At 44.0% G+C, this 25415-nt stretch overlaps 1 protein-coding gene across 7 annotated transcripts in view; it reads left to right on the plus strand.

The window, feature by feature from the left end:
• LOC147706439 (tyrosine-protein phosphatase non-receptor type 6-like) overlaps window positions 1-19959 on the plus strand; it is a 247846-nt gene extending 227887 nt beyond the window's left edge. For 4 of the 7 annotated variants that reach the window (XM_086932937.1, XM_086932936.1, XM_086932940.1 and 1 more), the window contains 5 exons: window positions 14091-14158; window positions 15391-15542; window positions 17595-17680; window positions 17863-18003; window positions 19166-19959. In XM_086932937.1, coding sequence (XP_086789063.1) covers window positions 14091-14158; window positions 15391-15542; window positions 17595-17680; window positions 17863-17986 — 430 coding nt within the window. In that variant the 3' untranslated portion in view covers window positions 17987-18003; window positions 19166-19959. Of the gene's footprint in view, window positions 1-14090; window positions 14159-15390; window positions 15543-17594; window positions 17681-17862; window positions 18009-19165 lie in introns of all 7 variants that reach the window. The other 3 variants (XM_086932934.1, XM_086932935.1, XM_086932938.1) reach the window with 1 other exon arrangement.
• Window positions 19960-25415: the final 5456 nt, after the last annotated feature.

The following is a 25415-nucleotide window of genomic DNA, read 5'->3' on the forward strand; positions in this document are numbered from 1 at the left end:
ATCCGCGGCTCACTGAAACTGCTCTTTTTTGACCATTCTTGGGAGCAGCCATCTTCTGCTCATCCTCTCCTCTCTCAACTTTCCCTCGCCTGGTCATTCCTTCCTGGCTTGATCTGCCGTTGCGTGGTCATTGTTTGTATGACGGAGGCATTTATGGTTAAACCACACATGCCTCTACAACACAGCCCGATCGTGGTAAAGGCATGATTGGTAAAAGGATGTGTGGTAAAGATCACGCCCCAACCTCTCTGCCCTGTATCCTAAAACCCTGCCCCTGCTCTATAAACAACCCTATCCTCCTGAGCCTTAAAAAACTACCCCCACTCGGAAACCACCCGACTCCCCTGAGCCCTAAAACCCTGGCCACTACCCTAAAAACAACCTAATCCTTCCTGAGCCCTAAAAACTACCCCCCCTAAAATCTAAAACTACCCAGACCCCCCTGCACTGAGCCCTAAAAACTGGCCCCCTGCCCTATAACGAACTCCAACCCCCTTGACCCCTAAAACTTCCCCACCACTAAAACTACTTCCCCATCCCCTAAAAGAAATGTGTTACTTACCTGTAACTGCAGTTATCCAGTATTGGTGTCTCTTATAGATTCACATGCCTGAAGCATTCCCCGTCGTCGGAATGGGAGTCCCCGGTATACAAATAAAGTAATGTCCTATAGACATATAGAGAAATAGGCCTATAGACCTCAAATTAGTAACATATCCATGTCCTTTTGTAAAAGGGACCAAACTCTAGAAAAGAGCCAATCAGCTGCCACCTCCCTCTAGAACCCTCCTGGAGGGAGCCTCAGTCCCTCAGATTTTCATACGAACAAAGCTAAGTAGGCGTATCACTGAGAGAATTAGGTGAGCCCTTCCAGGGGAGGCGGAAGGGTTGCATGTGAATCTATGAAAGACACCAATACTGGATAACTGCAGTTACAGGTAAGTAACGCATTTCTTATCCAGTATTATGGGTGTCTTTTATAGATTCGCATGCCTGAATCAGAGTAGCCAGCAATGCACAAAGCACATTTCAGATGGTACAGTATGTTCGAGGCATGTGGGCTGCTGAATTCATATCTTGTGCATAGATCGCCGCCTAGTGTTGGGTCTGGATGATAGCACTTTGTTGTCTTGGAAGAGTCTTCGAAGTTTCACGAGATAGGTGACTCCTCCCTTGGACTACAGTGCGCATGGGCACCTTCTCCATCCTCAGATTGTTTTTTTCCGCCATTGGGTTCGGATGCTAACTCCTATACTCCAACTTCGGAATTGAAAACAAAACTTTCTAAAGGCCAAAAGGCCTTCCACTTCGACGGAATTGTTCTCGTTCGGTACCTCTCTACTCGATCCAAACTTCCATCTCGAATCGGTCGTCGATGCGGGCCTTTGGGCCTTTTCGACGCCACGTGAGCCGACCGTCGATGGAAAGAAGCCCGTTTAAAAGTGCCCACAATGCCACTCCAAGTTCCCACATACTGATAAACACTCAGTATGCAACAAGTGCCTTTCCCCGGACCATAGGGAAGAAACCTGCCCAGCCTGCGCCCAGTTTTGATCCAAGGAAACTATACGAAACCGACGCGCTGCTAGGCAAGAAATGCAGCGACAGGCACCGGAACCCGACAACATCTTCGATGATGACCAGGATCTCCAGGATGCTCCAGACTCGGACCTAGAAATCGTCACCGTCGAGGACTACTCGGACTCAGATGACGAGATCCCACCGGGGCAAATCGTGAGTACCCTACCCCCGGCACCAATTAACCCGTTACCAAAGGCTCAGGTCAAGGCATCGGCAAAAGGCCTTAGCCAAGATCATAAAAAACTTTCGCCAGCCCCGCCTTCCGGCTCGGCTCCAAAATAAATCGAAACCAAAACCTTTAGAAACCCCAGGGCCCAGTACCATCGACCCGAAGAAGGTTCCAGAGCCAAAAAAGGTCACCGACCCGAAGGGCGGCGATCCAAAAAAGGCCGCACAGCCAAAGAGCGCCGACCCGAACAAGCCTACTGTTCCAAAAACCGTCGACCCGGCAACCGGTGCCGTACCGAAGACCGTATCGCAACCGGAAAAACCTGTCGACCCGAAGATATCTGCTCCAAAGACACCAGTCGATCCAAAAAAGAACATTGACTCGATTAAAGACACTCATCCAAAGAAGCCTACGGAGCACAAAAACCACGACTCCAAAGCTCCGGCCGACCCGAAACCACTCGTCGAGCCGAAAACAGGGCCCGAGCCAAAAAAGCCCAACAAAACTCCAAAAGTCGTCGAAAAACCAAGTGTTACCGACCCGAAGAAGTCTAACACAAAACCCAGGACTGTAGAGGAAGAACTATCCCACCCAGATCCATCAGACGACCAAGCTAAAATATACATGAATCCAGAGACTGGTAAAGTTACCATCCTGAATAGGAAAAAAAGGCCTTTGGACTTTGATCCTAATTCCCCTATTCCACTTAAAAGAAAGGACTTTGGGACTTCTCCCTCAAGACCCTGCAGTCCTTTTCAACCTATCATGCCTACCACACCTTTTACACCATCCTCAGCTTCTCACCACGGGGACGATGAGGGGGACACAGGGTATGAGCCACAGCCTCTAAATGATTTCCCACAAGATCCTAACCAAGAGGAGCCTTGGGAAGAGCCAACAGACCCTTATGACACCCATCCCATCCCTGATGTACCCACTTATCCTACTAAGCTATCACCTACTGATGACACAGTACTTTTCAATCAGCTCATAGACAGGGCAGCACAATTCCACAATGTGGACATGCATAGTGACCCTGTGGAAGAAGACTTCTTATTTGACACATTCACTACTGCAGAAAAAAGTGTCAAAACACTTCCCATGTTAAAGGGAGTTCTAAAACACGCGCCTGACATATTTAAGGATACAGCCAGGGCACGAGTGATCAATCCAAGAATAGAAAAAAAGTATAGGGCAGCTCCTACAGACCCTACTTAGATCAAGGGCCAGTTGCCACTAGACTCAATGGTGGTTGCTAACGCACGTAAAAGGGCCAACTCTCAGACAACAGGGGAAGCACCTCCCCCCGAAAAAAAAGTCGAAAATTCTAGAGGCATCAGGCAAAAGGGTAGCTGCGCAGGCCTCCAACTCATGGAGGATTGCTAATACACAAGCCCTACTGGCTCGTTACGACAGGGCGCACTATGATCAGCTCGAAAGCCTTCTGCAACACCTACCCGAGACTTTTAAGGCACAGGCTAATGATCTCATCCAGGAGGGAAAATTCATATCAAACGCCTCCATCAAATGTGCGCTTAACGCTGCAGACACCGCAGCTAGGTCAATTAATACTAGTGTCTTGCTACGCAGACATGCCTGGCTGCGTATTTCCTGTTTTAAGAATGAAGTGCAGTCCACCATTCTTAACCAACCTGTCAATCAGGATTTTCTATTTGGCCCTGCTGTCGACACCATTTTGGACAAAATGAGGAAAGACACAGAAACAGCAAAATCAATGGGGGCATTAGAATTTCAGCAACATAGAGGCTCCTTTCGACGCTCCTCATACAGAGCAAATACACAAGGGAATAATTCGCAAACATCTGCCTCATACAAAAGTAACACACAAGATTCCTTCAACAAGAACACAACCAGAGGAGGTTACAGAGGTAACAGTAATAAGGGAAGAGGACGTGGAGGCAATAACACCAGAGCCTCCACTGCCACCAAACAGTGACTTCATTACGCTGCCTCCAGACCACTTAACACCTGTCGGAGGCAGACTACAGCAGTTCCTACCTATCTGGCACGCAATTACCACAGACAGGTGGGTGAGAGAAATTATCCAGTCTGGTTATTGCCTAGAACTGACTTCTACACCACCAAACATACCACCCAGACACCGTCCTATGTCCACGGACCACATCACCCTGCTACAACAAGAGGTGAAAGGCATGCTTGAAAAGGGGGCCATAGAGCAAGTCCCTTTCCAACAACAAGGGACAGGAGTATACTCCCTATACTTCCTTATTCCAAAGAAGGACAGTTCCCTCAGACCAATATTGGACCTCAGACCCCTAAATCAATATATACTATCGGAGCACTTCCATATGATCACACTACAACAAGTGCTTCCGTTGCTACAGCAAGGAGATGTCCTAGCAACACTAGACCTCAAGGATGCGTATTTTCACATACCCATCAATCCAGCCCACAGAAAATACCTCAGGTTCACAATAGAAGATCAACACTCCCGATTCAAGGTTTTGCCTTTCAGGGTTACCACGGCTTCAAGAGTGTTTACAAAATGCTTAGCGGCAGTAGCAGCACATCTCAGGAGGCAACACGTCCATGTGTACCCTTACCTGGACGATTGGCTAATACAAGCAAAATCGTACCAAGAGTGTGCGGCACACACAACCCAAACAATTCAGTTGCTACAAACCCTAGACTTTTCTATCAACTACGCAAAATCACATCTGCAACCGTCCCACATACAGCAGTACCTGGGAATGCATAGAGTCTGGGTTTTCTATGCTGCTTCACTGGTAGCTTAGCGCGGGGACACGCCGTGATGGCGTTACTGAGCGCTCTATAAGCTCTTTATTATTATTATTATTATTAAAGGGATATCCAAACTCGGCAAGGATAGCCAGTATGTAAACACTCATTCGCAAATTCCTGCCACAACACTCTCTGCCAGCTGAAGTCTTCATGCAGCTCATAGGCATGATGGCCTCCTGCATATTCATTGTCCCCCATGCCAGACTTCAAATGCACCCATTACAGGAATGCCTAGCACGGCAATGGAACCAGGCTCAAGGACAACTAAACGACCTAGTGTTGGTAGACAGTCGCACTCACAACTCTCTGCAGTGGTGGAACCCACAAAACCTTTCCAAGGGGCGACTGTTCCAAGAGCTGGTTCCACAACTTGTACTAACAGCGGACGCATCACTGACAGGCTGGGGAGCCCATCTCCTTCAATACACAGTACAAGGGCTCTGGACAAACAAACAGAAAAAGCTGCATATCAACCAACTGGAATTGCTAGCGATATTCTTAGCCTTGAAAGCATTTAAAAAATACTTGTACAGCAAGACGGTGTTGATCCGGACAGACAACATGACCGCAATGTACTATATCCAGAAACAGGAAGGAACTCACTCGCCACAGCTGTCCCATCTGGCACAAAGCATATGGAAGTGGGCGATTCCAAAAAACATTTTTCTCCTAGCAGAGCATCTTCCAGGGAAAGACGACAATCATGAAAAGGATGGAGGGATGCAAGAAGGCTCTCCTCTAGTGAAATAGTTGACGAAGCACTGCTTGTCCCTCTGCAGCATCCTTTATAAGCTCCGTGTCCAGGCAGTAATGCCTAGTGAAGGTATGTGGTGACTTCCATGTTGCTGCTCTGCAAATGTCAATGACAGGCACACCTGCAAAAAGTGCCATGGATGTGGACATCACCCTAGTAGACTGAGCTTGTACTTAAGAGTGCAGGGGATGTCCTGCTTGTTCATGACAAAAAGAAATAGCTACCGAGATCCAGCGGGAAATGCTCTGTTTAGTGAGTGGAAGACCTTTCCTGGGCGTGCTGTAAGCCACAAATAGCTGATTTGACTTTCTGAAAGCCTTTGTCTTGTCGATATAAAAGTTTAAGCACCGCTTGAGATCCAATGAATGCAACGGCCTTTCCGCTGCAGTACTGGGATTTGGAAAGAAGGAAAGCAAAACCACAGGCTCATTTAGATGGAAATCCGATGGGACTTTTGGAATAAACTTCGGATTTGTCCGCAAAATCCTCTGTCTTGTTTAAATTGCAGAAAACGATCTTGAACCGAGAAAGCTTGCAGCTCACTCACCCGCCTCGCGGATGTGAGCGCAAGTAGGAGAGCTGTCTTCCAAGATAGATATTTCAGGTCAGCCGTGTGCACTGGCTCAAAGGGATGCTTCATGAGCTGATTAAGGACTGTATTAAGGTGCCAGGTAGGAGGCAACATTTTCACTGGAGGGAAAGTCCTGTATAATCCTTTTAAAAATTGTTTGATCAGTCTGTGAGACCAGAGAGAAGGACCCGCTGAAGATCTCTTGTAACAGGATATTGCAGCCAAGTGGACCCTGATGGAGGAGTGAGCAAGGCCTGCTGTTGTCAAGTGGAGAAGATAAGGTAAAACTTGTTCCAGAGATGAAGAGAAAGGGTGTATTCCTCGATTTTTTTTTTACACCAGAAGCAAAACCTCTTCCATTTCAAAGAGTATGTTTTATTGGTGCTATCTGCTCGTGCTCGAGCTAGGATGGCTCTACAATCAGGTGGAATATTCAAATTCTGAAGCTCTCTGAACTCAGGAGCCAGGCGGCTAACCTGAGAGATGCCAGATTCGGATGTTGGACTTGTTTGTTGCTCATCGTGAGCAGAGATGGACACTGTTTTAGGCGGATCGGTGGCTCCAGAGATAGGCGGTGGAGTTCCCTGAACCAATGTTGCTGTGGCCAAGACGGGGCTATTGAAATGAGAGTACAAGGCTCCGCTTTCAGTTTCCTGAGGACTCTGGGAAGCATCGGGAATGGCGGAAAGGCGTATGCAAAGACGTTGTACCATGCAATCAAAAATGCATTCCCTAGAGACCCTGACTGGGGATGCCAACTTGCAAAGTGTGGGCATTTGGCGTTGGACCTTGTGGCAAATAGGTCGATCTGTGGAGTGCCCCATCGCGTGAAGATTTGGTTGAGGATCTCCTGATCCAGTTCCCACTCGTGAGATGTTGTCTTCTGTCGGCTCAATGAGTCGGCGAGTACATTGTCCATGCCTGGGACGTACTCCGCCCAAAGAGATATCTTATTTGTGATTAGCCAGTTCCAGATTCTCTGCGACACGCGAGAGAGGGTTAGTGAGCGCATCCCTCCCTGCTTGTTGAGGTAGTGCATCGTCGTGGTGTTGTCTGTCCGGACGAACACAAGGGAATTCTTGGAAGAAAAGCCTGAAGGGCCAGGAAGACTGCCCGCAGTTCAGGGAGATTGATATGAAGTCCTCTCTCCAAGGAAGACCACTTCCCGCTTATCCGCAGTTCTTGCAGAAAAGCTCCCCAACCGTCCAAGGAGGCATCTGTTGTGATAATATGAGGAGCAGCTGGAAGTAGGAATGTCAAGCCTTGAGAAAGGTTTCGAGATGACATCCACCATTGCAGGGCTTTGACTATCTGGGGAGTCACTTTTATGAGGTCATCGAATGACCCTGTGCATTGGACCCACTGCTTTGAGAGTGCCTCCTGTAGAGGTCGCATCCGAAGACGACAGTGAGGAATCAGGAGGATACACGATGACATCATCCCCAGAAGGGACTTGAAAAGGCGGACCGTCAAGGCCTTCTTTGATGCCACTAGAACAGCTAGTGCCATAAGCTTGTTCTTCCTCTCTTGGAATGGGAAAGCTTTCTTCAAACGCGTGTCCAGGGTTGCACCCAGGAAATTGATGCACTGAGAAGGTTGCAGGACTGATTTTTCTTGTTTGAGCGTGAGACCCAAACAATCAAAGAGCCTTAAACAGGCGTTGGAAGACCTGGACGCGTCTTCTAAGGATGGAGCCTTGATAGGCCAGTCGTCTAGATACGGAAAGACATGGTGATGACGCTGCCTGAGGTATGCCGCCACTGGGGAAAGACATTTCGTGAAGATGCGAGGTGCAGACTTGAGCCCGAAGGCAGGACGCGAAATTGAAAGTGTCTGCCTGCTACTGCAAATCGTAAGAATTTTTTGTGATTCCTGTGAATCTGGATATTGAAGTAAGCGTCCTGAAGGTCTAGGGACGTCATAAAATCTTCCTCTTCCAGTAGCTGTAGGACCTCCTGGATCATCACCATGCGAAACGACTGCTTCTTCAGGAATTTGTTGAGGGCCCTGAGGTCCAAAATAGGTCTCCACTTCTTCTCTTTTTTCTGAATTAAAAATAAGCGGGAATAAAATCCCTTTCCCCTTTGAGATGGAGGTACCTTCTCTATTGCTCCTTTCTGGAGCATAATAGAGATCTCTTGCAGAAGCAGCCGTAGATTTTTGTGATGCATTGGGCGGGGAGGAGTTTGGGAAGGGATTTGCATGACTTCCATAGAATGGCCGAATTGCACTAATTGAAGGACCCAACGGTCCGTGGTAATCTTTTTCTAATGTTTTAAGAAGTGGTAATCTTTCCTCCAATTTTTAATGAGTGAAATGAAGACTGGACTGGCTGAATAAACATGTCATTGTCTACGCCCTTTTGTTTTTTCGTTGTCCTTTACCCCGAAAGGACGACTTGCCATAAGAAGATTGCTGATTCTGTTGTTGGCGCTGTTGATATTGGGGTCGACTCTGGCCTGACGAGTATGAAGACCTGTATTGGAAATTTTCTCTATAGGAAGACTGTCCTCTTCCTCTATTTCCACGAAAGGACTGGTTCTTGTACTGGAGAGTGCCCAAAGCTCTCGCAGTGTCTGTGTCCTTTTTAATATTCTGTAGTGCTTCATCAATTTTAGAGCCGAATAGTAACTGGCCATCATAAGGCATGTCCAATATCTTCGATTGCACCTCAGGGTGGAACGAAGTTGCTTCGAGCCACCCCTTGCGTTGCAAGTCTGCTGCACCCGCCAACTGGCGGAACCCTGTCATAGCGATATCCATCGCACAGTCTATAATTTCTGACGCCGATGTTTCACCCTCTTGCAGAATCTTCTTCACCTCCTCCTTGGATGTATCAGGTAACTCTGACAGTAATGGGGCTGTATATGCCCATAATTGCCAATTTTAGTGCCCCAAGAGCGCCAAGGCATTTGCAGCCTTCACTGTCATCGCAGACATTGAGGAAAACTTTTTCCCAATGTTGTCCAATCTTCTTCCTTCCTTATCAGGAGGAGCCGATAAAGGGGCTGAAGGATTCCTGGAGTTATTCTGGGCCGCCTGCGTTACCACTGAATCTGGTTTGGGATGCCCCGTCAAACAGGCCGGTGCAGTATCAGGCACTCTATACTTCTTGTCCAACCAAGGAATCACTGCAGATACAGAGGCGGGGTTTTGCATGATCTTAACCCCCTGGGTCCATAGATAATCGATCATAGGTATTGACCTAACTACTTTTTTTGAGAGGTTCTTTTAAGTCATACAAGAAGCAGTCTTGTTCTTGAGAGACCATCGCGATCTTAAAACAATGAGCAGCCCTCTCAACCACATTATGGAACCCTCCAATGTCACCTGGTGGTGAATTCACGGGCGCGGGCACTGGAGATGCGGGAGAGGGAATGACGTCATCCCAGTCATCATGCACAGATTGAATATCCTGCAGCTCACCCTCTTCTTGCTGGTCTTCCTCCTTTCCTTCTTCATCAGAAGTTGGAGGATGTGGTACATCAACTTTCTCTGGTTGAATGTTTAAGTGTGGAGGCCGTGGTCTTGGAGACTGAGTTACTGTGGCAGGCTGAGGAGCCGGAGACTCTGGAAACCTCTGTTTATAATCCTGAATGAGGTATCGCAAATCCGTAACTAAGGATGCTGGAAGACAAACCATAGGAGTAGGTGGCTGATGATATACCCCCTCCTGATCTTCCTCCTCATCTGAACTCTGACACTTCACGTTGAGCTCCAAAGGACTTGTCGCCATTTGGAACAGGTCACACTCGTCGGAGTCTTCCTCCTGGAGGAGACATGCTGGAGAAATTGGGTGGACCCGGCTCAGTGAAGGTAACACCGGCGTTGGCACCCTTTTTGTGATTTTAAGGCGTACGCATGTTGCTTGTAGGCCAGAATCCATCATTGTCGACGAGCCCGTCGACGGTATGATAGTCGACGGTGGAGCGTCGACAGTTGACATAGTCGGTGGAGTCATGTCTTTGTCGACGGTTCCTTTGTTGACGATGTCTTCGTCGACGATAATTTCGTCATGGAGTTGACGTCGACAATATTGGCTTCGTCGTCGAGGTGTTCGCTGATGCTGTCGTCGGCGAGGTCAGCGTCGACGGTATTTTCTTGATTGCTATCGTCGACGACAAAGCTTTACATGCCGTCGACGATGGGGTCGTAGTCGTCGACGATGATAATGACGACGATGCTGTCTGTAGAAACTGGCGTCGTCGACATAGAAACATAAGAAGCTGCAGACACGATTTTCTTCAACGATATCGTCGTCGATGATGTCTAAACCGGCTTCTTGAAATGTGAACTTCCTTCACAGACGTTGTCTTAGCCAGAACCTTTGAAGACTTTTTTGATGTCTTCTTTTGAGGAGGAGCCGTAGGGCTAGGAGAAGCCACCCTTGGTCTCTTCAGAGATCAATTTGAAGAGACTGAAGAACCTTCCCTCTCCTCAGAGAAATCAAGGTGGTCTCTGTCCTTCTGGAGCCAAATTAAGAGGCGTCCTTCACGGTCCTTGAGGGTTTTAGTGGAAAAGGTACGACATACCTTGCAGTTCTTAGCAGAATGGTCTGGATACAGGCAATACAGGCAGTCTTTATGATGGTCATCAATATGTAGCCTTTTCTTTCCACAAGAACCACAGGATCTAAAAAGACCCTTTTTGGTGTGTCAGCCATACTCTCAAGTAGTCACTGAAGAAACAGGAGAAAAATATCCCAAAACACTGGAAACCAGTTGTTAAGAAACAAACCTGAGTAGAGCTCAGAGGAGACTCCCTTACCACAACGTGCGTTAGAAAATCTGAGGGGCTGAGGCTCCTTCCAGGAGCGTTCTAGAGGGAGGTGGCAGCTGATTTGCTCTTTTCTGGAGTTTGGTCCCTTTTACAAAAGGACATAGATATGTTGCTAATGTGAGGCCTATAGGCCTATTTCTCTATATGTCTGTAGGACATTACTTTATTTATATACCGGGGACTCCCATTCCGACGACGGGGAATGATTCAGGCATGTGAATCTATGAAAGACACCCATAATACTGGGTAAATCTGGTTCCACTTACCAGTCCGCATCCTCTCCCGATCCTTCCTCTTCCTGTGCCCACGAATCTAGACCGTGCACTGCCTTAACCACGTATATGCGTGGTTAACGCATATATGTGGTTAAGGCAAACCTTGTGCCGCTTGGGGGAAACGGCACGCGAGGCTCTGCCTTCTTTGCAAAGGCTGTTTCCCCTGGTCATCTTCTGCTCTCTGGACCTGTACTTGCCCAGACATTCTCTCAAAGGCCATGCCATACTTTCACTGTCGCCTGTTTTTCCACATCTTCCTTCTCTTTACATCCTACATTTGGTACAAGATTCCTTTATGTCTCCCTATCCCACAAACTTGCCAAGTTGCCTCTCTTCCATTAACTTCTGAACATCTGCTCTCTCGTCCCACACGGGTGAGAGTCTCTTGTCTACGTCTCTCCTTCAACTACGCACGTATTTTTCTTGCAACTTTTGCATTTCTTCTCTGAATTTAACAGAAATTAGGTCTTTTAGTTGTACATAATTTACCTTTCATGACCCTAAAGTCTTGATCTTTACTCTTATTTCCTTTCACAGTAAGGTTTTTTCTGGCAATAAGCCACTCAAGCCTGCTCTTGTCTAATGAAACACAGTGCTGAAAAGTGTCTCCTGCCTCTCACCCTATATGTTCATCTACTGCTTATGTTGACAGCCATGCTGTTTGTATGTACTACTGCTTACTGTATATAGAGAGAAATAGTGCTTTCCCCAGATGTTTGGTTAAAATTGAATCCTTCACCGACCTCTGGGAGCTAACCACAAGATTACTGCAAGACAGCTATGTCTTTTATTGTTTTTGGTGCTTAACTTATAAAATAGTAAATATAGGGTCCCAGACATTTTATTAGGACTCTGCCGCCGGCGTTGCCAAATGCTGTGGTTGTGGAATACTAAGGCTGCCCAGTCTTGAATCGACCTCATGCCTCTTTCTTCCTCCACCCTACAACTCTTGTCTTTTTATCTCACTCCTGCAGGTTCTTTTCACCCCTACTCTCTGCTTTTGTCACTGCTTTCCATTTTTATCTTCCTTGTTCTTTCTCCATTTTCTGTCTTTCTCTCACTTGCTATGTGCTAAAATCTGATGATTATAGATAAGTTCCGGTCCCCAAAAGTAAGTGACACCTGCAAGCACCAGCACCGGTTTCCCTTTATACCTATCCGCTCTCAAGTTCATGGCGTGTGTATCAAGTTATCCGAGTGGTCTTCAAGCTCTTTAGTGTGATGGCTACCCTCGTATAAAACAATCTGGACGGACTCCCTAAATGGCTTAAAAACAGTGCTTAATTTGAGCCTGAGGTTTCCGGTGCTCGGCACTTGACGTGATTGTCAACACTGGAGTTTTCGACAGTTTGCCTCAAAGTGGTGCTTTCTTGCTAATTTAGAGATGACCATAACAGCAGTTAATTATTAATACAATATACATTAACAATTACTATTGCCTGCCTCCCAGGCCATTCTTACAGCTTTGGAGGCCTGAAATAGTTGGGATTGCCACACTTGTAGGAGTGTGTTGGTTAGTAGCTGTTTTGTGACTATCATTGGCAGCATTCTAGGGCAATGTGTGGTACAAGCTGCAGTGACCTCCTTATGGTAGCCCTGGCACTTATTTATTTTTTTTACAAATTAAGCACTGCTTCAAAATATTGTCATGAATTGATAAATAAAGCAAGCTACCTTATTAATAGGGTACATTATTGAGGGGTTATCTTCCAAGAAACTTAGACCGAAAACTGATATTCTATTTATCACAATACACGTATGCAAAGCAAGCAAGTCCAACATTTCACTTTAGAGTTGGATGAGGGCTAATTCAAAGAGGTCTAGAACTAGACTATCATGGCCCAAATGTAGCCTGACAAAAATATTGTTTCCTAAGTATGGTTTACAAAACTTTTGCCCCATAGCCTGACAAAAATATTGTTATCTAAATATAGTTTACAAAACGTTTGCCCCTTTGAAGTTAATAATGGAAAATATATATCCAGTAGTTATATTACTGAAATCTAGGTCTTAATATTTATGTTAGCAATATTTTAGTTCTGACAATTATTTAAAGAAAAAACACATGCACCATGTTCTGTGCTCAATTTTCCTACAATAAATCCAATATGTGAACTTAGGAAAAAAATGTGAGCAAAGGAGCCAAAATGTGGAATAGGCTCCACAGGACTGGGGTATATGTCCTCCCAAAAAATTGAGTGTAACATATTGATCATTTCAAAACCTCACTGGATTAATTACGTTCTGTCCACTCTCCATTTTGAAAAGCATAATTGAGTGCATTGGTGAAATGCTAAAGCAGTTTAGCCAATATTTGAAAATGTGTTCATAAATTGGAGAAAATAGTGTATTTTACAGGCAATATCTTTAAAATATCATGTTTCCAATACGCTAATGGACATGGCTCCAAAACTGTATCAGGAGTATCAATTCTCCAGGAAAGATCATCATGCGTCAAAAAAGTATTTGCTGCAAAAAGAAATAATGAGTTAATGGAATGAAACCTCCATTTGGCTTAAACGCACTGTTGCAACTAACAGCTAAGCAATGTCTTACTTTAAATTTGAATTAAGGTAAACTAGTGAGTGATATGACAAAATGTTTCTTTGTTTCCCCTGGTGTACTATCATATGTATAGAGCCCCGCTCTTCTTCCCTTTGACTTGTAACACCCACCCCCAGCGAGAACACACCTCTGATCAAAGGTCTCACTGATGCAGTAATTGAGAGAAAGCTGGGACCCCTCTCTTACCTTTCACCAATCCCAGATTTGTTTATCAGCTCGAAGCTTGTCTGGTGTACCCAGGGAGTTGTTAAAGACCAGTCTTAAGTCTTCCTGTAAAGCAGAAGACATAACTTTAGTCAGCTTCCTGGCCAGCGTCTTATGTCCTTTGGCATCTCTTTGCACCACTAACCTATCCTGTTCCATTGTGATGACCTATGCTCCATGCATAAGGAAGATCCTGTTTTGTCCCTTTGTCATGATACCCCCACTACAGATACCCAAAGCTGCTGACAGTGGCAAGTATGGAAATGGTTTGTAACTCTGGCTTGAGCCTTCTTTCATGTCATACTTCTCTGCCTCTCTGTTAATCCCCACCATTCTTTTTTTCTTATGCCTCTCTACACCTGAAATGCTTTCCCATCACACCCTGACTTTTGACTCCCTCCCCTGCAGTGCCGGGATTGGCCGGACGGGCACCATCATTGTGATTGACATGCTGATGGATATGATCAACACCACAGGTAACTGACATGTTTCTGCCTGTAATCAGACTGCATCAGGAGTTGAGAAGCTCATCAGTCCAAGTGTGCTGCCCTTTTGAAAGAACCCTGCAAGAAGAGAGTTGTGTTTTCAGCTCTGTTTGCTTTTCCTAAAGCAGTTTTCAACGATGTGTTATAGGCCAGTGTAAATTCCAAATTGTTCAGCACTATCAGTCAAAATGTATTGTGCTATGAAGCTTACACGAACCTAGCATTTAACTTAAGACCAGTATTTCATACTTTACTGACAAGGGGCTCCTAGACATGTTCTCTTAAACTGCTTCTCCATAGTAACTCAGGGGCTTGAGTACCTACCACAAAGATAAGAATGTAACATACTATTCATCGTTTCAGAAGTCAATTAAATTACTACCATTGATTTATTTAATAATATGCATGTTATTTAGTGCCAAAATTGACAACTTAACCAACTGTGTGCGCAATATAAATGATCAGTACAGTCGTGCAGTGTGTACTTTTTGTTTGAGGCTGAATACAAGGGTTCATATTCGTGGACACAAGTTATGATAAAAGGCCAGGTTTTAAGTTTAATGTTTAAATACCTGCCTAAGACCCAGGGCCGGACTGGGAACCACAACTGGCCCTGGCAAAGTGCTCGGACGATTTTGCAGCTATGCTGCAAAAACGGCCCTGTAACAAAAACGGCCCCTAAGGGCCCAAAACCGGCCCCCACCCATTCGGCGCACCGGGGGATTGCCCGGTGCCCGCTATGGCCAATCCGGCCCTGCTAAGACCCCAGAATGAGGAAAGATAAACGTAGCAGGTGATCTAAAGTACGGTAGTGCACATTTTTTCCACCTGCAAGTAAGTTCACATTTTTTGCCCTTCACAAATTTTGCCAGTTGTCCTGATCTATCTTCACCTTCATCCAAGTAAAGGTTTTTCCACTTTGTGAGATAATTGTCACCAATCTTTGGCAAGATAATGTTCACTCTAATCAAATCCAGCCAAGATGAAAAATTCATTCAGAATTGTTTTGTGCAAGTTTACGTTTTGTAACATAAATTGTTGGAAACGTTATAATTTTCACCCAGATGTGGCAAAGCATAAAGCTTTGCAACTTTTTTGAAGTTTTTCATAGAACTTCACAAAGGTTGTAAATAACAAAATTGCCAATCTCTGTGTTTCACACACCTGATGCCCACTTCATTATTTTCTTCTTTACCTCCTCCATACTGCCTGTCCGCGTCCAGGCCTGGACTGTGACATTGACATCCAGAAGACAATCCAGATGGTCCGGGAGCAGCGTTCTGGAATGGTGCAGACCGAGGCTCAGTACCGGTTCATCTACATGGCGATCAGTCAGTTCATCGATACCGAAAAGCAGAAGTTCGAGGCCATGCAGGTACCATGAGCAGAATTCACTTCTGAGGCTGACTGGGTGACAGCAGAACCAATGAGAGTACAGACCATGAACCACTGGGAGATGGGTATGAACAGACAAACTCTGGAAGATGGGTATAGAAAGACTGAAACTCTAGGAGATCGGTATGGATAAACTGCGACTCTGTGAAAGGGGTACAGATAGACTGAACCTCTGGGAGATTGGTATGGATACACTGAGACTCTGGGAGTTTGGGTATAGATAGACAAACTCTAGGAGATGGGTATGGATAAACTGAGACTCTGGGAAAGGGGTACAGATAGACCGAAACTCTGGGAGTTTGGGTATAGATAGACTGAAACTCTGGGAGATGGGTATGGATAAACTGAGACTCTGAGACTTGGAGTTTGGGTATAGATAGACTGAAACTCTAGGAGATGGGTATGGATAAACTGAGACTCTTGGAGTTTGGGTATAAATAGACAAACTCTGGGAGATGGGTATTGATAAACGAAAACTCTGGGAGTTTGGGGTATAGATAGACTGAAGCTTTGGGAGAAGGGTATGGATAAACTGAGACTCTGGGAAAGGGGTACAGATAGACTGAAACTCTGGGATATGGGTATAGATAGACTGAAACTCAGGGAGATGGGTATAGATAGGCTGAAACTAAGAGATGGGCATAGATAAACAAACTCTGGGATATGGATATAGATGGCCTGAAACTCTGGGAGATGGGTATAGATAAACAAACTGGGAGATGGGTATGGATAAACAGACTCTAGGAAAGGGGTACAGATAAACTGATACTCTGGGAGATGGGTTTAGATAAACAAACTCTGGGAGACTGATATAGATAGACTGAGACTCTGGGTGATGGGTATAGATAGACTGAAAGTCTATGTTTTGGGTATAGATAGACTGAAGCTCTGGGAGAGGGGTACAGATAGACTGAAACTTTGTAAGATGGGTATAGATAAACTGAGAGTCTAGGAGATGAATATAGAAAACCGAAACTCTGGGAGATGGTTATGGATAAACAGACTCTGGGAGATGGATACAGGCATCCTAAACCATTGTGAGATTGATACAGACACACTCAGCTACAAGGTGATGGCTATAAATGGACTTAACCCCTAGGTAATGGGCTAAACTTATGTGAGCTAGTTGGAGGCATAACCATTTCAGGACTGATACGTTCATACGCCATAGTGAACTTGGAATAAATTAAACCCTGTGAGCTAAGTATGTGCAGTGAAAACCACTTCGGTCCAGGTGCAGACAGAGTCACTGCCAAGTGGGTGCAGAGTGAACCACTGGGAAATGGATATAGAGCGAGATACTTTGAGACTGGTGCAGACAGAACCACTATGAGATGGGTGCTGATGTTGAGAAGTTTAGAGATGGGTACCACCAGAGGCACTGTGACATGACTAAGGTCAGTGAAGTAGAGGGATACAGAGTGGACCAATGGGAGATGGATACTTAGCGAACAACTGGGGGATTGGTAGCGGCAGAGGGAAAGGCTTCTAGGCATCTACGTTTATGACCACCATATGACCGCGCAGACAAAACAAACCTGAGAAGGACAAACGTCGAACCACAGTGAAGCAGTGCCAACAGAACTCATGCAAGGTGGACTCAGACAAGATATGTGTTAGACGGGCACCAAAAGAATAATTATAGAATGGGCAACAATAAAACCACAAAGAAAAAGAAATGACAGACCTACCGCGATATTAGCACAAATAGGACCACTACAAGATGGGTGCTGACAAAACATTCCTGGGAGAGGGATAAAGGCAGCAGCACTGAGTACAGAGGGGACCACTGGGACATGGGCACAGGCAGTACCACAGTGAGGTGCAAACAGATGGTGAGAAACGCTGAGATATGTATAGTGAAAAGCTTTTCGAGATGATTCTGTTGCATGCATATAGTCATTCAAAACCAATATGAAACTCCACAGAGAGATAGACATACCTCCATCTCTATGCACGATGATAGGGGGCATATTTTGGAGCTTTAATGATCCTTGGAATTTTACTCTTCTCATATGGTTTTGTTTTGCAGAAAACTCCAGAATCTCAGTACGGTAACATCCAACGAATTCAAGGGGCTAAGAACACACACACAAAAGCTACACGCAAGTCCTCGAAGTAAGTAACTGCTGCATCGCTATCCACATTACGTATTTGGGTATCTTCTGTCACCGGTGCCCCTCTCCCATGACCCACTTTCTCTTCAGTATCTCTACGTTGCATCTTTGTGCACCGACAGTATTTATCACAACTCTTCCCTCACTAAGATTGTTCCTGCCACTTCTCTTTCCTATTTTTAGGCAGAAAGATGAGGCCACGATCTATGAGAACCTTCATGCCACACGGGGGAAGAAAGATGACAAGTCAAAGAAGCAGAAATCGACGGAGCAGGAGAAGCAAAAAGGATCACTGAAGAGGAAATAACATCAAAGAAACAGAACGTAAGGTGGGGGCACTCCTCTGAAAAATTTAAATTCTGATCTCCACATGGTGACGCTGATTTGGAGGAAAGATAAAGAAAGACATAGTATTGACTAAAGGGGATATATGATTCTCAGAGACCAAATCTCCCAATCTAATGTGCACCTTCAGAGGTTTCTGCAGAGCATACTAGAGTTTGTAGAGTAAGCCTGTGTGCTTGATTTGCTTTGTTTAAAGAATATATACTGAATCTTCTCCTTACCATTAATTGTTGAGTTTAAAAAAACATATCAATACATTTCAAGCAAAACTTCCACTTGTATGCCAACATAGTCTGATAGTTGGCTTTTGTGTTGAAATTTTTTATTAAACATTGTTTAAATGAAGATACAAATGCTTATAAAGATGCAGGGAGAAAACAGCAGAAAATATTGATAAATGAAGCATCATTAAGATGAAAACATTTTACATAAGATATAACAAAAGTGAAGGAGCAAAAAAAGTAAACAAATACATTTAAAAAAAATAAAATAAAAAATAATAATAATTGCAAATATTCCATATTGGGTTATGATATATCTTATTTGTTAATTGCACTGGTATCGAAGTTTCATTTCGCTAAAGGAACAACAATAACATCAGAAAGCAAAAAGATCGAACATTGATTTCCTGAAGCACTACAACATAACAACTATTGGCAAAATAGATGAGCTTTTGAAAGATTCCTAATGCAAATTATTGATGACTATTGTTGCAAAGAAACTGACAACACATTCCAAGTCTTTTCCGCTGTAAAAGAGAAGGCATGGTCACCTTAAATTTGGTATAGCAAGAAGATCCCGCGCATTGGAACATAGATGTCTGACCGTACACAGGTACATTTAGCAGACACAAATCTGGAGGGTTCTAATAAACTGTTGTGTGGAATATCTCAATTGCTTAAAAAATTGAATTCAATTTTCTGAATGTAGAGCCATCGCAACACATTCGGCACAGGTGAGATGTTATGTTATCTGGGGATATTGTTAATCAGCCGGGCTGTCGTGTTTTAATACGTTACAAGTGGTTTCATGTTTTTGCTGTAGCTGCTAGGTAAAGCAATTTTGTGTAATCCAATTGGGACTGTTGAATACTGGTCCTCTACACATCAGTAATGGCTCTCCTCTCCCACTCTTCTTTCAGCTTGGCGTGAAGGAGTCGCCCTGGCCTCTGGAGTATCGGAGTACTATTGGGTGTTTCCTGTCTGACCAAGAGGCTTGATACCAGCTACCCCTGGTGCACACTTCCTTCTCCTGGCTAAGCAACTGCGCCTGGAAAACTGCTGCCTCCCCACTCTCCCCAGGAAAAGGCCCCATGTACTGTATGCATCCCACTAAGGGCGCTTCCGGCTCCCTACGAATCCCCAGCACCCATCTGCAATTGTTCTTCCCCTTCCGGGGGTGAGGCACTCAGTCTGTATGGACCTCAGGCCATCAGTGGGCCTCACAGTGACCGATTGTGCACTTTGAGCCTAACATGGTGCTCTCCTTGCAGCCACCAACGATGATCACCAAGTCATGGGACTTGTAGAGCGCGAACCAATGGCTGGCCAGTTTATTTATACCACTGGTGGCAACCATTGTTTTTTGTCTGGCAACATTTTCAGGCAGTGTGGCTCGCTATGTTCTTGCACAACGTTTTTCATGCTTGCCATTTCCACACTGGTTGCACCATTGTCAGAATGTTTACAGTCTGTCCCTGAATGAGCGATCCCCTCCTCCCATGGTGAGTACCTCTCTGCTCACACCCCTCAGGCTCTCATGCCTTGGTAATCTTCTCAGAGTACACTGGAATGACATGCCCTTCTCATCACCCATGTGTGGAAGGAAAACCTGCATCTCTGTGTAATCATTCAATGTGCAAGCGCAATTTGTGCGCGTTGGCCAATTTGCTGTAATTTAAATAAAGTTTGGTTTGTTTTGTAACAGAAAAGAAAAGTAGGGTCTGCCTCCCAGTTCCTTAATACATCTTTATAGCAAAGTACCTTGCTTTGAATGGATTCCGGCTCATTCACTGACGCCGAAGCATTCCTCCATCTACCCACACATGCATCTTACCATCAAGTCAAGATGTGGTCTTCCATCAGTCAAAAGGTCCCTCTGAATTAAAGTTGGAGAACACGTACCTCCAGCTGACAGTTACGTTTTTTTTTTCTTTTATTGTACTAGCTGCTGTTGATAGAAACTGGAAGGTGACCCTCAGGAGGACCTCAGGCTTGTCAAGCGTCCATGCACCAGAATCCACACACTGCCAGATTGCACATTTGTAGACTTAAAAGCGTGTACACACCCCATAGCTCTTGAGGTGGACACAGGGGGTCAGACTTAAGCCACTCCACAGCACATTCTGAAAACAAGGCCACAATGATGTAGTTTTAGCAGCTCCGACCAACTACACTGGTCAAGGGAGACTGCAATGTAAGATGGTTGAGACAGTGATTTTGGCACTTGCCCCCCAAAGACTTTTCAAAAAAGCAAAGTGAAATAACTACATTAAGTCATATTTGTGCCATTTTTTTTATTTATGAAAAGTTGTTTTATTTTTATTCATGGTTTTACTCGGAATTGTTCTATAGTGAATGAAGTTGGCTGAGTGTGTTTATTTTCTATTTATTACATTTGTAAAGCACATCAGGCCCCTCAGAATGCCATGCGTGGAACAAAGAGGCGAGCACAGGCGCTCGAGCAGTTCCCGGAGAGAGACAGATGCGGTTGTGCTCCTTGATGAACGTAGTGCACTCGAAGACGCTACAGAAGAAACAGTGCATCAGCCCAGAACAGGACAGATTGCAACTGTGTCTGGATTGAGCGTGGTGGGTGTGAACTTAACGGATGCTACTGTAGAGTAGGTGTCCATGCCATCTGTGTACATTCCAGCTACTAACCAAGTCTTTTTTTTTATATTTCACCTCGCATGATCATGCTCCCTTTTAGACGTTTCACACAGTGGGTTCGGTTTAAGGAGCCTTTATTTTTGACGACTGTCAGTTCTGAAACCTTCGTTTTCCAACAATACTTTTCCATTCCTCTTCGTATGTGACTACCCTCACATTCTGGTTCTCTAATACTGAATTGTTTGATTAAGGACACCACCTATTTCGGGAGCTGTTATCTTTGGGTTTACGTTTGAGATGATCATGATGCTTTCTTTTTTTGTGCTACCGAGTATGTGTTAACCTTTAATACTGACATCACATTATCATCTTTGTCTTGAAACCTCAAACTTTTGAGGGCTGACAATTCTAGATACTTTCGTTTTGGGTTTTTTTTGCAATACTTCTGCCCACCATTATCATTTGTGTCTTAGTTTACATTCTACTTTTCCAGTACTATAGTGTTGGGTATTCTGTGCTGTATTTTCGAAGGCCAGCATCTTTAGATATTTATCAAAAATATTGAACACATTCACTGTTTAAGCTGAGCCCTATCCTTGAAAGGTTACTATGCCGATTTTCTGTGCCATTTTATGCTTTAATATTGTATACTCCAGTGTATATTTACCTTACTACTTATGGATATTACATATCAATTTACATATAATGTAGTTCTCTACTACAGGAACTGTTTATATATGATAGGATTATTTTAAACATGTTTCCTATTTGGATCTTTAATTCTAATGATGACATTATTTAATCAACCCACATTAGATGAAACATGTAGGTTTCTCTAACTATGATGAGATTTTATACTAGTTGTCACCATCCATCACTCAAGTGGACCGCCTCTTAAGGATGTTTCAACATATAAGTGATAGTATTCCCCAAGTAAGTTACAGTATTGACTTCAAAGATATATTGTGCACAACACTAATTAACGTAACTAAATATGATATGAGGAAATATATTGGTAATTGTGGTAGGTGTCCTTATGAAATCTGTATGTGCTAATTGTGGTGATCATGCCTGCCATCTTGAGACATGTTTCCACAATGGTAATAGCTCTTCTTACTCATGCAGTATATGGTAATGCCATAGTGTGGGCTTGTTCTAGGCAGTATTTTTGAAGGCCGGCATCTTTAGATATTTCTAATAAATAGTGAACACATTCACTACTTAAGCTGAGCCCTATTCTCGAAAGGTTACTATGCCACTTTTTTCCGCACCATTTTATACATTAGTAATACATACTAACTGAATATATGCATTAGTACTCATGGATATTATATATAGATTTAGTCACGATTTCATTCTGTACATTTATCAGGAACTGTGTGACAGGGCTATTTTAGACATGCTTAACCTGTGCATCTTTAATTCTAAAACCCATAAGAGGTATGGTTATTATTTCTTAAAGTATACTTTATTTTCTAAAAAAAAATTATCTGATCTTCTCAGATACGACAAATATCACTTGAATAAGTGTGCAAGTATATCTTTTACTCATTGCTGCTATCACACTAATAGTTTTTCATCTTCTAGTACTGCTTTAGACAACAATTAATGTTGTATTACCTTTTCTCTTATACATAAGATAATCTATGAAAATACTAAGCATAACATACATGTACACTTTTGGGAATCCAGATTTTCCACCTCTTATAGTTTCACTTGTCACCAACCAATTAGTCTTCACAACTTTGAGATTCTGATTATCTACATTTCATAGGCCTTATGGCTGCTGTTTTGAATATATATCAGGACTGTATCTTCAAAGGTTACAATTAATAATATTTGCATTTTAAACAAGGAAATTATTATTTTCTTTCTTTCAAGTGCGTAAAGAACGCTTCCTAGTGATTTTAATTAAAGTATGTGCCCTAATGAAGCAATAGAATCAATGTCGTAAGGCAATATGGATCAAGGGCACACTCTGTTTTAAATAATATTTTTAACGAAGGGAAGAAAAAAAAGATTTGTATATAGTTCACAGCACTGGATTCAATCTATTTACTTATGAAATACAGAATACTTATAAAGTTTAAAAGAGACATTTATTGAAGAAAAATTATCACTTCACTTGTAACAGATTCATGAGTGCACCCTCACTGTCATTGATAATATGTTGTATTTGTCCTGTGTTCAGTGCATGTAAAGGTGTTCTGTGTCATGTGTCTTGCATGTTGCATCTGCATCTGTAGCAAGAGGTAAGCAAGAGTGAATTCTGTGAGCAAGCATGAAAATGAATATTGTGTTCCGTGAAGCCACGCAGGAGGCTAAAAAAATGCAGGCGGGATAACACAAGATCAATTCAAAGACCCACTGTACTCATTCCCGTTTTTCAACCAACTTCATCTCTTGCAGTCGTGGGTGTTTATTTGCATACTGAAAACGACATTTGGAATTTTTCAAAGTGCATACTGAAAACAGACAATCATTTGTGCTAAAATTGGGTCATGTAAAGGATAAAGGTGAGGGATTGTTATAACAGACATTCTTCCCATGGTATTCCACCCAAACGTATTTCCTTCCCAACCCCTACTATTTGCTGAATTCATGTATGTTGGCTTTAGGACTCTGCACATGTTTACACTGCTAACAAGTGTTGAAGTGCTTGTGCTCTCTCCTTCTAACATGAAAACATTGGACTACACCGAATTGGCACATCTAATTTACTTGTGAGTCCCCAGTAAGTTATACCACCAGTAGTTAAGGACCATACATTAAGTGCTACTAGTGAGCCGCAGACCTCTTTGTAAAACCCACTGTAAGACATCTCAGGCCTGCAGCTGCCACCACTGTGTGCAGTTTTAAACTGCCATTTCGACCTGGCAAAATAAACCTTTTGCCAGGCCAAAACTTTACTTTTTAATACTTATAAGTAAACCCTAAGGTAGGCCCTAAAGGCTCATAGGGCAGGCTACATTGTATTTAAAAAGTAGTACATGTGTATTTAAGTTTTATATGTTCTAGCAGTGAAAACCCCCTAAACAGGGTTTTCACTGTTACAAGGCCTGTCTCTCCCACTGACTAATACGGAGATGCCTTATAACATTTAATAAGTGCTAACTTTAGATAGGGAGCAGGTAAAAATATACTGTTTGCCCTCAAATTAATTGTAATATCAAACCATTTTAAATGGTGAAATCGGATTTTAAGTTGCAATTCTGAAAATCCCACATTTACCAACTACTAATTGTGCCTTTCTTCAAGTGTCTGGGATCAAATGACTGTGAATGGCTCTGCTGTTGGGGTTTGTGTATTACTTCCAGAAAGTGACACAAAAGGGGGCTTAGGTACGAACAGAATAGGGCATCCTGATAGGATGTCTGGGGAGTAGCTGTACCCATCCTCACTAACACTTCAAAGGGCTTTGCCTACATCACACACAAAGGAACCTGACATCAGGCCTGCCCTGCCTTTTGTCACTCCAAACAGGTTGGAGCCGCACAGGGCAAAGGGGAAAAACTTTCCAGAACCAGTGTTGAGGGAAGGACAGGGAGACGCCCTACATAAAGGCTGGTGCAGGTATAAATATTAAACCTCCAGAGCCACTAATCAGGACACTTCTGGTCCTGTGGAAGATTAAGAAGAATGACTGCCCTGCTTCTTGAAGGACGGCCCTGCTGTCTAAAGTAGGAAGAATGGACCTGTGTGCCTTGATCCCAGGCTACCAAGAAAGACTTCAAGGGTCAGATGGCTGACCTTTTCTTTGGCCTTCATGGACACAACACGATTCTAGAGGCCAGCCCTGCAACTGCCCAGATGACGACTCCAATTGGACCTGCCTGTGCCCTGCTGCTGGTCTGTGCTGGAGAGGGTCCTGATCCCCAAGAGATTCCCCCAGGTCCTGGACTCTTGGCTGGCATCCTTCCTATCTAACTGAAGGTTCCATCAGGCTGCAGGGACCCACACAGCTGTGCTGGTACGAACAGAAGACTTCATTGGAACTGACACCAAGTGATGCAAATCTTCGCAGGGCCAGGCCACAAAGATCCCATCTGCATGCTGCAGCAGTTCCACCTCACTGCACAGCCAAAAGCTTAATCAGAACCAAACACGGTCGCCGCAAATCTCCACAAAGCCTCACCACATTGCTGAGAGCTTCATTGTAATCAATGCCGAGCAACATGAAGCCTCGCTTCACAGCTGGAAGCATCATCGGAACCAATGCAGAGTGACGCACAGCATCGCAAAGGACAAGCTACAACTGTGGGCCAAACTCAGTCTTTTGCCGGCCTGCACGCCATCTCAGTCGACCTGAACTTGTGACTTTGTCCTGGTCCAGCACGACTATAGACCCAGAGTTGGTGTTTTGTGCCTTTTGGCACTATTTTGTACCTAAAACTTTAAAACTCAATACCTTGTATTTTTGTCATTCTGGTATCATTTTATTTATTAAAATGTATTCTTTTTTTTCTATATTGATGTGGGATTTTCGTTGTGTCGTGTTGTCATGTTCTTACTGTTTGCGTGCTGCATAGATACTGTACACATTGCCTGACTGCTTTTGTG

Source organism: Lissotriton vulgaris, chromosome 7, assembly GCF_964263255.1.
Source record: "Lissotriton vulgaris chromosome 7, aLisVul1.2, whole genome shotgun sequence".
Classification (NCBI taxonomy): domain Eukaryota; kingdom Metazoa; phylum Chordata; class Amphibia; order Caudata; family Salamandridae; genus Lissotriton; species Lissotriton vulgaris.